This window comes from Hylobates moloch, unplaced genomic scaffold, assembly GCF_009828535.3.
Source record: "Hylobates moloch isolate HMO894 unplaced genomic scaffold, HMol_V3 SCAFFOLD_16, whole genome shotgun sequence".
NCBI lineage: Eukaryota > Metazoa > Chordata > Mammalia > Primates > Hylobatidae > Hylobates > Hylobates moloch.
In genome coordinates this window covers 10,033,680-10,046,133 of record NW_026652291.1, presented here as the reverse complement: position 1 = coordinate 10,046,133, position 12,454 = coordinate 10,033,680, and the positions used below count along the sequence as shown (strand labels likewise).

General features: G+C 44.8%; 1 protein-coding gene, 1 long non-coding RNA gene and 1 other non-coding gene across 3 annotated transcripts; 1 reads left to right on the top strand and 2 right to left on the bottom strand.

Moving 5' to 3' along the window:
* LOC116485014 (uncharacterized) lies at positions 1–1,670 on the bottom strand. Its single transcript, XR_009210369.1, has 2 exons — positions 1,612–1,670; positions 1–147 (listed from the first exon to the last, which is right to left on the bottom strand). It is a non-coding gene; the product is annotated as an uncharacterized LOC116485014 (long non-coding RNA).
* LOC116456458 (small Cajal body-specific RNA 13) lies at positions 444–718 on the bottom strand. The gene has a single exon (XR_004244686.1). It is a non-coding gene; the product is annotated as a small Cajal body-specific RNA 13 (non-coding RNA).
* A 430-nt stretch (positions 1,671–2,100) lies between the features above and the next one.
* GLRX5 (glutaredoxin 5) lies at positions 2,101–11,806 on the top strand. Its single transcript, XM_032180214.2, has 2 exons — positions 2,101–2,482; positions 11,033–11,806. Exons 1-2 carry the CDS (start codon positions 2,188–2,190, stop codon positions 11,209–11,211), a joined length of 474 nt encoding a protein of 157 aa, XP_032036105.1. The 5' UTR covers positions 2,101–2,187; the 3' UTR covers positions 11,212–11,806.
* Positions 11,807–12,454: the final 648 nt, after the last annotated feature.

Here is a 12,454-nt window from a genome sequence, read left to right as displayed (position 1 = left end):
TTATTTTGGAAAGAGTTTAATATATTCTCTATTAAGTGCACCAGATGCTGGACTTCTGAAACAACAATTATGCTTCTGAATAATAGCATTTTCTACATATTTCTGTTCATGTTGCTTGTTCCTCTGATTTACCTGGAATCAATGAATCTGAAAAACAAAAAGACTCTTTAAGCACCTGGTAAATTTCAGGTCCCACATTAGAAAATGAGCAAGCACCAATAATACTGATGGGGGGTGAAAATATGACACTGAGACTTCCGGGTAATGTCCCGAGTTTACTTTCATAGTTTACTAGGCTCAGGTTTCATGCCGAAGGATTATCTGAAAGACTCACTCACTGACATGATTTTCTGATTTTAAATTCGAACACTCCCAAAGCATAAACAGATCACCTCCAGCAACATTGTAATAAAATACTCAAAGTTTAAAAAGAAAAAAAAGTAACTTGTAGCAGTACTTAGTGTCCAACAGAAAACACTCCATCTGCTAAACAATATCTCGACTGCAAAGCTTCTCTTACTGTTGGCGGATAGATAATGACATAGCCCAGTCATTATCACCGTGGCAACAGTGACCAGAAACTATCAGAGGAAAATTGCACATGGAACAGCTGGCTCTCGAGCAGGCATGCCTCAGCTTCCTCTGGAGTATGCTTTTTCTGCAAGTCTGGTGTGCTCGAGGGTACCACCAACCCTGTGCGGCTCCAAGACTACAGATTACGTAGCAAGTCCACTGGTCCTGCTCTTCCGGATTTATTCTTCCCGCCAATAGGAGCACTTACCACGTTCCAAGCACCGTCCCAGGCACTGAGGATACAGCAGTGAATAAAGTTGAGTGCCGGGTAGGGAAGTCAATAACCAAGCCAGTAAATATCGTATATTGTCAAGCACTGGTAAGTACAAGTGAGAACAGAGCAAGCAATGGGCCCAAAGAGGCTTGCTTTCTCTCCACTGCACTCCCACACTGCTTTGTATCTGCTTCTCATTTCTCACGCTGGCTCCAAGCTTTGGGTACCAGGTCTCCCTGGACATTCCGCGCTGGCACCGCGCCTAGCACCCAGCGGCTGCTCGGGAAACGTTTGTCGAATGAACGAATTCACTTCTTAGTTCCCCATTCAACAAACCTTTCCTGATCCTAGACCCAACAGCTTAAAAGGCTGGAGGGCCAACGAGGCTGGAAACTCAGAGGCGGCCGGGCGCGGTGGCTCACGCCTGTAATCCCAGCACTTTAAGAGGCCGAGGCAGGAGGATCCCTTGAAGCCAGGAGCTCGAGACCAGCCTGGGCAACAAAGTGAGACACCACCCCACCCCCCGCCGCCCCGTCCCCCGCCGCCAATTCCGTCTCTACAAAAAGAAAGAAAAAAGAAACCCAGAGGAAATCACACAGGCAAAAGCGCTTTACAAATTTTAAAAATGAAAATTGTTCTAGAGAAATAATCGCGCGCCGGAGGCGGAAGCCCCAGAGCCTCAGCTCCCACGTGGCGGCAGAGCCGAGGGAGAGTCCAGGAGCCAAGGCTATGGCCCGAGCGCTGGAACCCGGATCAGGCTCCAGCTCCCCGCCACGACGAACCGCATTAGGCCGCGGCGCTCCGAGGCGCCCGGGGACGCTCACCTAAGCTGGAAGAGGCGGATACCGGCCCGGCCTAGCCCCGCTACCTCCCAAGAGACCCACACCACACGCGCCCGCTAACCGCGTTGCCATGGCAATTCAACCGCCGCTGACACCGGAACCGGAAACTTCATCAGGAGGTGACCCCTTCCCGGCGTTCTGCGGAACGGGCGAGTCCCGCGCCTCTCCCAGTTGTCTCGGGGTAGCCCAGCTGGCCTCATTGGCTCACGGGAGGAAAGTCGTCTTCCCTCATGTTTTGCCTCTCGTTGCCCTGCAAGCGTGACCCTGATGGACATCCATTCTCTCCAATTAACTAACAAAGCGATTGCCGACGGCCAATAGTAAGGCAGTAGGATGCGGCTCCTGCGTAAGGCCCACCTCCTACCTGGCGGGCGGGACGAGCAACATGATTGGTAGAATCGAGTAATTACCGATCAGTATTGTCCAATCACGGAGGGCAGTTTAGAGCCGGCCCAATGAGGGCCTCCAGGGGGCGGGTCGGACTGCCGCGGGCCGGGGAGGGCTCCGGGTGGCCAGCTGTGGGCCCGGGCCGTCGTGGGCTCCGGCTTGCGTGCGGAGATGAGCGGGTCCCTCGGCCGAGCGGCGGCGGCTCTGCTCCGCTGGGGGCGCGGCGCGGGCGGCGGTGGCCTTTGGGGTCCGGGCGTGCGGGCGGCGGGCTCGGGCGCGGGCGGCGGCGGCTCGGCGGAGCAGTTGGACGCGCTGGTGAAGAAGGACAAGGTGGTGGTCTTCCTCAAGGGGACGCCGGAGCAGCCCCAGTGCGGCTTCAGCAACGCCGTGGTGCAGATCCTGCGGCTGCACGGCGTCCGCGACTACGCGGCCTACAACGTGCTGGACGACCCCGAGCTCCGACAAGGTCAGGCCAGTGTGCAGGGCAGGCGCCCTCCGCCCCGGGCCCAGGAGCATGGCCGCACTAGGCCGAGGGCTTCCGCCGCGCCGGGCTGGGGAGCGGGGCTTCATCCGCCGGGGTCTGTCTGGAGGTTCGAGCCGGGTTAGGGCGAGGAGTACTGCCCTGGAGTAGAGTCTGGGCTGAGGGTGTGGTTGATTTGACTGGGTCTTGAGGATCTGGGGCTCTGTACTGTTGCCAACTTGAGCAGTAGGTAAAGTCCTAAGGGTTCAGTTATCCTCACTTCGAGCTAATATAGGCGTTTCGGGGCGACTTGTCAATGACTGACTCGGAGGAGGGTGGCCCGCAGCCTGACTGCTCTGCACGGTTAGTAAACTCATAGTAAGGACCCATTGTGAGATAGGTACTTTCACGGACACTTTGGGGAGGTTGGAAGCCATTGGCTTGCTCGTGGGTAAGGTCTGGGGCTGTTGATGGTGGGAGAGGGCTGAGGTTGCTTTTGAGGCTAGTGAGATCGGAGGCTGATCTCTCTTGGCTCACGGCTCAGGGTGTCCAGCACCATCCTCTGTGGTTGCTACAAGCAAAGGGTTGGGACTGCTGTCGGCTGGCCTTAGTCGGGATCTATGTTGTCCGGGAAGAGTCATGACATTTGACTTTAGATACTCAAGCACAGGGCTGAATGTATGTGGGCCAGGGCTTGGAGAGGTTTGTGGGGTAAAGAAGCAGCCCTGGCTCCTGGGCCCCGGGCTAACTCACTGGCTCAGCCTTGGAGCCCAGGGGGCCAGGGGACCAGGGCCCAGATGGATCAGGCTGGGAGAGGGAAGGTTGCAGCTAATTAGCATCTTTTCCAAGTCCCCCACGTGCATTCGCCAGTCTTATCTGAGTAGGGGAGGAGGAAGAGGCCAGGCACAAGGGCCTGCTCCTTGGTCCGGATGGTCAGGGTTGGTGGAGAACTGGGAAGGCTCTACCTGTTCCTTCTAGAGAGTGGCTTAGGGTACCTGCATCCCAGTTAGAGATTTTCAGTAACTGAGTCCTTGCATGTCCCAAGCTAAAAAGAGGTGCCAGGTGTGTGCTAAAAATAGGTGCCAGGTTCTCTGTTATTCTAAATTTGAAATTACTAATCATAGTCATTGCTTACAATGATGAGACAGGCTGGTGTTTGGAAAAGCTTTGGGTTGAAATCCTCTTCTGTGGCTAATCAGGTGTAAAACTTAAGTCACGCAACTGCATTTGAGGATAATGAGACAATTTGGCAAAGTTTTTGTTAGGAAGACAAAGTAAAAATTACAGAAAGTGTGTGTTATCTTACCTGGCACAGAAAGCATCTGGTAAATGGTAGCTGGTTTCATATTAGCACTTTATGGTTTTCAAATGTATTTTTTCCCAGATTATCTAGTCCTTAAAGACTCTTGGTGGTAACTGATCCTCCATTTGCTGTAGGTGATAGTGGTGGTGGGTGGGACCTAGAAAGCATGTTAAGTTGAGGAGTTGAGAGGGCAGGTTCAAATTACCACGTATATGTAATATTACCATGTGTTATTCTCATGACCCTTTGTCTTCCTGGTCAACTAGAATGCCACCAGTTACTGGGCTCAGTTTTATCATGTACAAGGCAAGGGACCTGCAGTCTTCCTTCAAAGACAGCTTCTCTCTCTGCTTAAAAGAGGAGTAACTATTTTGCAGCCTTTTGACAGAGACCTTGCAGGGGGTCCCCTGCAAGTGGCCAGTATGGCACTTGTAAAAAAGTTGTGTTGTTACCTCGCTTAGTATAATGTTTTGAGGGTCTTTGGTTTGTGAATTTATTTTCTCTTGTTTAATGTAACTGGAAATGAGATAATGCTGGAATATAGCTAGTAAACTGAAAGTAGGAGCAAAAATAAGAATAGGTACTGATAACATTTTATTTTTCTGTCTTTTATCCACGTCTGGTGTCTGGTTTCTGAGCTTACTTTCTTAAGTTTTCAAACAGCAGCAACAGGAATTTAACCCTTACATTCCTTGACCACTGAGTTTCATCAGATTGCTATTTTGGTTAATAAACGCATTGCATATATATTGAATATAACATACCTCTTTTATTGATTAGAAAAGTAAAGATTAGTAAGTATTAACATTTGGACTGGGTAGGGTGGTAAAAAAGTACGTTCCCAAAATGGGGATTAGTTCAGCCAGGGTATTAAGACTCTTCCCCTCTTCCCTATACAGCTTTATTTACCAAGAGCAACTAATGGGCTGTCTGACGCTTGCTTTTGCCAGCCGAAACTATGTTTGTACACCAGATCCAAGGTCATTTCTAGTAATAGGAACGGAGCTCTTGCAAAACTGGCCTTTTGTTGGTTCTTATGCCAAGGAGACCTGAACTTTACAAAGTGCCTAAACCGGAGGAAAACATTCTTTCCTAGTTTTGAGTACTGGGTTCCCAGGAGTGTGATGCAGACACATCTTGAGACTGTGACCCAAGGAACAAAGGTGACTATGAGGCAGCATTGTGTTCTGGCCTTCCCAAGAGCTTCTTGTCCTTCTCTTTTTATCTGGAGTGCACACAGCAGACAGTTACAAAGGGATTAGGTCCCAGTAGACTGACAGCATCGTTTCCTAATCCTGGTCTTAATAAAGGAACTTATGCTCATGGAAGCAGCTTAGAAAAACACTGAAAAGTTTAAAGAAGGAAAATCACCTGTAATTTCATGGAAACTATTATATTAACATTTAGATCTAGTTCCTAACAGGTTTTTTTTTTTTTTTAACACATCGAGACCATGCTTGTCTATACATAGTATTTTGCCCTCCAGAGAGGAGGGAACATGTCTTATGCCACTGCCTGTGGCGCTGTGTGTACCGCTTATGCAAAGCAAGCTTTCAGTGAGCATTTTAATAAATAAATACTGCTTTTATTTATCATTATATTGCAAACTCTGTGGCCTTAAAGGCATTATAAACATTTGCTGCTGCTTTAGATCATCATTGTAGTCCTTGCATCTGGAACAGTGACAGAATAGGGACTCAAATAATTTGTTTAATAAATAACCATATCCTATTGTTGAGTGTTTATTAAGCATTTGAAAATACGCTCCACCTTTTCAGTATCAGGGAATTGAAGACAGTAGTGAAACACATGTCATGCTGGTGAACCTTAAAAGTTGGATAACAAGTTGTGTGTATGTGCTTGTGTGGTGCACATGTATGCTGCAGATGGGAGTATAAAATGGTACCAACACTTTGGAGGAGTAACTATCAGTACCCAGTCAAGCTACGGGTGAACAGAGCCTAAGACCCAGCTGCGTGACTCCTAGGTATATATTCTAGAGAGGGGGATCTGCAAACTTACCCTAGTAAAGGGCCAGAGAGTAAGTACGTCAGGCTTTGTGGGCTGTGTGGTTTTTGTTGCATCTATTCAACTCTGCTGTTATATAGCCTGAAGTCAGTCATGGGCAATATGTAGATGAATGAGCAGGCTGAGTTTCAATAAAACTTTATTTATGAAAATAGGAAGTAGACTGGATTTGGCCTGAAGACCATAGTATATCTGCCCCTGGCCTAGAGACTGACTTCTGTATGTGTGTGTTAGGACATGGGTCCCCAACCCCCAGGCCAGGGATCCAGGCCTTACAGCAGGAGGTAAGCGGTGGGCAAGCGAGCTTTACCGCCTGAGCTCCGCCTCCTGTCACATCAGTGACGGCATTAGGTTCTCATAGGAGCACAAACTCTATTGTGAACTGCACATGTGAGGAATCTAGGTTGTGCATTCCTTACGAGAATGTAACTAATGCCTGATGATGTGAGGTGGAACAGTTTCATCCTGAAGCCATCCCCACCCTTCCCTGGTCCATGGAAAAATTGTCTTCCACAAAACCAGTCCCTGGTGCCAAAAAGGTTGGGGACCTCTGTGTTAGGATACCTGTGCGGGACGTTCATTGCAGCGTGGCTTGCAATAATGAAAAACTGACAGGAAGGGATCTTGGTCTATTAGCAGCAGACCAGATAAATAAACTTTAGTCATATGATGGAAAGCTAAACTGTAGTTAAAATAAACTAGATGTAGATGTATTTAACATGGCTGAATCTCAAAAATACAATATGTAGTCAAAAATCAAGTTGCAAACATGTAATTATGGCATAATACCATTTGTATATGTAAATGTTAAAGGTATAAAACAGTTCCATGTATTGCAGATATGTGTGCAGTGCACTTGTAGCTCACGGGCAGGAGTGACAGATGGCAGCTAGAGGGTAGAGGCCACCTCGTGAGGGACTCAGGTAGCATGTGCTTAAGAGTCAGGGCTTTTGTACTCCTGGAAGCCTGGATATAAATCCTGGTTTCACTGCACACTGTCACTGTTTCAGTAAGTTACTTAACCCTTCTGAGCCTTAGTTTCTTCATCTTATGTAAAGTAGGGATAATTGTACCTGCCTTGTCAGATTTTTGTAAAGATTAAATAAGATTATTTTTGTAAAACGCTTAAAGAGTGTGAAACTCAGTAATCCTTAACTCAATAAATGGTTTTTTTTTTTTTTTTTGAGACAGTGTCACTCTGCTGCCCAGGCTGAAGTGCAGTGGGCAATCTCAGCTCACTGCAACCCCTGCCTCCCGGGTTCAAGCGGTTCTTCTGCCTCAGCCTCCCAAGGAGCTGGGATTACAGGCATCTGGCACCATGCCTGGCTAATTTTTTTATTTTTAGTAGGGACAGGGTTTCACCATGTTATCCAGGCTGGTCTTGAACTCCTGACCTCAGGTGATGCACCAGCCTCGGCCTCCCAAAGTGCTGGGATTACAGATTGTGAGCCACCGCACCTGGCCTGAATGGTGTTTTTATTACTTTATTGTATACTTAATCACTTTTTCCTGCATTATTTTCCTATGCTTTTTCTGTTGCCTGTTTTTCTCAGAAAAGCATTACTGTGAAGGGTGGGTGGTGGAGCATGTTGGTATGGAGAGAATGTACACACTGTACCTGGTACTATGCTAGGAGCTCAATTCATTTCATTCATTAGATATAATGGAATCTTCATAATAAATCTGTGAGGCATACAGTTATTCCCATTTTACAGATGAGGAAACTGACGCTAAGAGATTAACAGATTTGTCTGAGGCTACATTTACAGGCTAGCAAACCAGATCTACTGACCCTTAAGCCTGTGCCTTGCCCGCTCTGCCCCGTGCTTTGCTTTTCCTCTAGTGAGGGTCTACTGATTTCCATGCTTTCAGCTCAGATCATCTTATCTCAACTTAACACCATTCTCTAAATTAGAGAATACGAAGAAATTGTGACCCTCAGAGGTGGTGTAACTTGCCCAAGATCACAGAGTCTCGTAGGTAAGAGACAGAATTGGAACTCACATCAGATTCTGAAGCTACTGTAGTGAAGTTCTACCAGGAAAAATAAAAAGAAAGAAAACTATGATTATGCTGCTCTTATAATTTAGTGTCCAAACCAGGAGTAACGTCCAGTGTTCTGAATGTGATGAATTTTGAAAAATACCTTTTGAAAGTTCTGGAAGGGAATTTTAAAGTACATTTCTATACTCTTTCTGGGTTGATACTTTGGAATACAAATTTGTTTGTATGGGTTTTTTTGGTGAAGCATTAGACGCGTGTAAACTGACTTTGTAAGATAGCCTCCTAACTCCCAGTTCCTAGTGTTACTCTGCCATATAACTTTGCAGTCAGCATTTTCTGCCTCAGATGGAATCACCACTGTCTATCACATATGAAATAATGATTATCATTAAAATTCATTCTTGGATATGATTTTCTAATTTTCAAGAGTAGCTCTCTGATTCTGAGTTATTTCAAGTGATATTTGTAAGAACTACCACTGCATATTGCAGTTTTTGAAAACTAAAGTGTGAGAGAGATTAACCATGTTTAAACAGTTACTTGTGGGTCCGCAGGATTCATTTTAATATTCAACTTATGAAGAGTAGTCTTTTATTCTTAGGCGTTTCTCACTTCACTCTGTAGGAAGCAATTGGGTGTTTCCTTAAATTTTTAAACTGGTAATCAGCTTTCTTAAAAATGGAAAAAAGCATAGTCATTAAGAAGGATGCCAACGTTTGGCCTTGACGCCAGCTGCCTATTACACCTATTCATCTAAAAATTAAAGCATCAGCTAAGTTTAATTTTGATAAACTGTCAGCTGCTGTCAAGAACAGGCAGGTGGCTCATGAGAAGTTAGTATCACTTGCAGGTGGCTGTGTGTGTGTTGGGTGTTGAGAATGTCTGAAAGCCTGCTTGTTTTGGTAGTTTTGGTGGTAAGGATTCTGGGGGTCTCCCCTTCTCTCGTAGTCAGGGCATATGATTGACAGCAACAGAAAGTTTAATGAATGAGGCAAGCCCAATGCTTCGATTGAGTGTGATACTATAAAAGTGATTGATGAAAAGCAATTTTACTTTAAAAACGTGTGTTTTTTGGTTAAAACATGTAGTTTTGGGTAGTTCTCAGGCAGCAAACTTATTTCCATTTTTGGTGTGTTTCAGAAATTATCGACACCCACCAAAATCAGTAAAAACTGATTATCATGGAAAGCTCCACACAATATATTATTCATTGAAACAAAACAGGTCGTTCATGCACATAAATGATTCATTTGTATAAAAGGTATTTAAGAAAGTTGAAGAGAATGAAAAGAAGCTCATGTTTACTTTAAACATTTCTTAATTCTCGCACCCAGCTCTCAATCATCATAAAGGTAAAAGTTTTGTAATTGGCATCATTGTAAAAAGTGAGTTTTGATAGACTTTGTATTTGAGGACAGAGTTTGAAGAAAGTAAAAAACACACAAATTATGCTAGTTGTTTTTGTTGATGTAGCATCAAACATCACCATGATGAACAACTTGAATTAATCAGAGTATTCTAGTATGTCTAGATATTTGGCATTATAAAGACATTTTGATGATTAATGGAATTTACCCTTTATTGGCAACTGCCAAAGAGCTAGCTGATGTTTCTTTACCAGCACCCAGAGTGGCTGAGAGGTGTCGTTTTGGAGGCCTAGAGCAATGTAACCCTTTCTTAATATGTGAAGTCTGGAGAAGGAAGATAAAGCCCTTGGTTCAGGGGCTTTCTCTAGGGCTGTCGTTTAGAGCAAAGTCAGTTTTTTTACAAGGCAATAACTTTTAAGAAAAAAATAAATTATATATTGGGACTTGTGATATAACTGAAATCAGTAATTTTATTTGGAAAATGTTTGATAATAAATTATAGGGTATCAAGAGCAAGTTTTTATATTTTTAGTTTGTTTACATAAAAATTGATTTGTGTAAACTGTACTGTACTTGAACAATCTGTTGACTTTTCTGTTTCATTTATCCATATGCTCATTTTGGCCATTTAAAAATATCTATCTATGTAAATATAAAAGTGTCACATAAGTGTTAGTTATTATATGCCATGCTTTGACCATTTTCATTTTTAACATGACCAATACAGGCTTTTTAGTGGCCAACTATGTTTTTGAAAGCACAGTCATCTCAACATACAAGTAGAAAAGGAAGTAGACTGATGAAGAGGAATGTTGAGTAATCTTTTATGTCTTAAGATTGAAGCCACATTTCTTTCTTACCATTTTGTTATAGTCGTCATCCTCGTGGCTCAGAATTGAACAGAGAAGTCACACAGCTGCTCTGTCACAGAGCGTCCCTCATCTCCTCTGTGTCCTCAGAGCCATTTGCACGCAGGTCTGATCACATGCGTGCTGGTTGGTTTCTTGGCTGCTTGAGCTCTTAAGAGCAGAGCGGGTCTCACTCCCCCACCCCCTAGCCCTGTTCAGGGACCTTGCTGAGCTCTGGGCCTTCATTAGACTTACCAGTCACTTCAGGTTCTGCACAGAGCCTCATCATCCACTCCACAGAGAGCCCATCACAGTGGCTGGATAGATGGGAACTGACAACCCATAGCCGTGGGACAGGGATTTTTCCCTGGGTAAAAGTAATTGTTGAAAATTAAAAAAAAAAAAGAAACTCAACAACTCATCATCTCCAGGAGAAGTAACTGACGGCCTGCAGCTACCTAGACAGTCACAGTCATGAAAAGCGCACAGGTGGGATTGCCCGACTTGGCCATGAATTACCATGATGGATCCATTTGGAAATAAAGTTGGTTGTGACATTTCTTCAAGTTTTGCTTCGCTTGAAGCTTGACTGGTAGACGGAGAATTATGGCCTTATGTATCTTACGTGACTCGCATTACCCAGTCCAGTCCTCTGCCATTAATCTGGGGTCTGCAGTGTATCAGGTATTTTACTGATAATCTTACTTACCTAATTCCCACACACACAAAAAAAAAAACCTTGTGAGATGAGGGTGGAAACAGGATGAGAGGTCAGGTGACTTGTCTGAGGGCTGACTGTTTGTAACTGGAAGAGTTAGGGCCTAACCACTGGTCTCTTTGACACAAAAACTTATGCTCTTAGTAGCAAGCACAGTGTTCTCAAGATTGGGGGAAGCCAGGGAGGGACAGTGGGTTGTCTGCTACTAGTGGGTCAAAATTACATATTTAGCCATGAAAGGTTCAGCTTTTACCATTTAAATAACAAATAAATGTTCTTTCTCCATAGGCATTAAAGACTATTCCAACTGGCCCACCATCCCGCAAGTGTACCTCAATGGCGAGTTTGTAGGGGGCTGTGACATTCTTCTGCAGATGCACCAGAATGGGGACCTGGTGGAAGAACTGAAAAAGCTGGGAATCCACTCTGCCCTTTTAGATGAAAAGAAAGACCAAGACTCCAAGTGAGGGCGGCCACGTCCTCACTGAGCAGAGAGGGAGCTGTTCATGTCGGAGATTCACTGCCAGAAAAGCCTCACCCATTTTGGCTTTCACTGTTGAGACTGCAGCTGCTTGCACTGATCATTTTGGTTCGTGAGCAGTTGGTGATTTTAGTTGGTCTGGTGTTTGGGCTAAGAGTATTTTATTGTGGACTTAATTACAACCACTGCACTGTAATGATTCAATGCTGTATTATGATATTGCTGTAAACAAAATTCATTCTTATATTGTCACTTATTCATTGCCTGATTCAGGAGTTAAATAGGAGCTTTGGAATCGTTATTCATGACCCCTCTGCAAATGTGTCAGTCTCCAAAGACAGTATCTCCCCCTAAATTTTGTGTAGCTTCTTTTGTTATGGAAAATGATGGACAAAAAAAGAAACTGTGATAACTGGGGCGTTGTTTTTTAAAATAAACTCCAGCACAGGGATGCGGTGCATGCCTGAGTTGATTCTGAAGTGCATATGTCTGTAAGGATTTGGAGTGCCTGCGATGTTTTATGTGTGGGAAGTAAGAGTGATTCTCATATTCTTCTATTAAATTTGCCACAAGAATTGCCATAGAGCCCTGGTCTACTTTCTGGGGGAAGCAGCTGTTTGGATGGTGATTCAACTGTGCAGCTGGAGGCCTGGGTGGGCTGAAGGGAGCAGAGGTGGGTGAGGCCGGACGAGGCGGCCACACCTGCCTATCTCTGGAGCCCTGTGCTTGGCACACTGCTACAGTTAGATAGGGAGATAGTGTCAACAGTCCACCGAGCTAGGGGATTTAATGAGTATTTTACTTCTTAAAAAGTGGGGCCTTTCTAAAAGAGGACATAATTGGAATTGTGGCAGAGATTCTCCCAGTGTCTGGTGTTTTTTTTTTATTTTTATTTTTTATTATACTTCAGGTTTTAGGGTACATGTGCACAATGTGCAGGTTTGTTACGTATGTATCCATGTGCCATGTTGATTTCCTGCACCCATTAACTCGTCATTTAGCATTAGGTATATCTCCTAATGCTGTCCCTCTCCCCTCCCCCAACCCCTCAACAGTCCCCAGAGTGTGATGTTCCCCTTCCTGTGTCCATGAGTTCTCATTGTTCAATTCCCACCTATGAGTGAGAACATGTGGTGTTTGGTTTTTTGTCCTTGCGATAGTTTACTGAGAATGATGTTTTCCAGTTTCATCCATGTCCCTACAAAGGACATGAACTCATCATTTTTTAT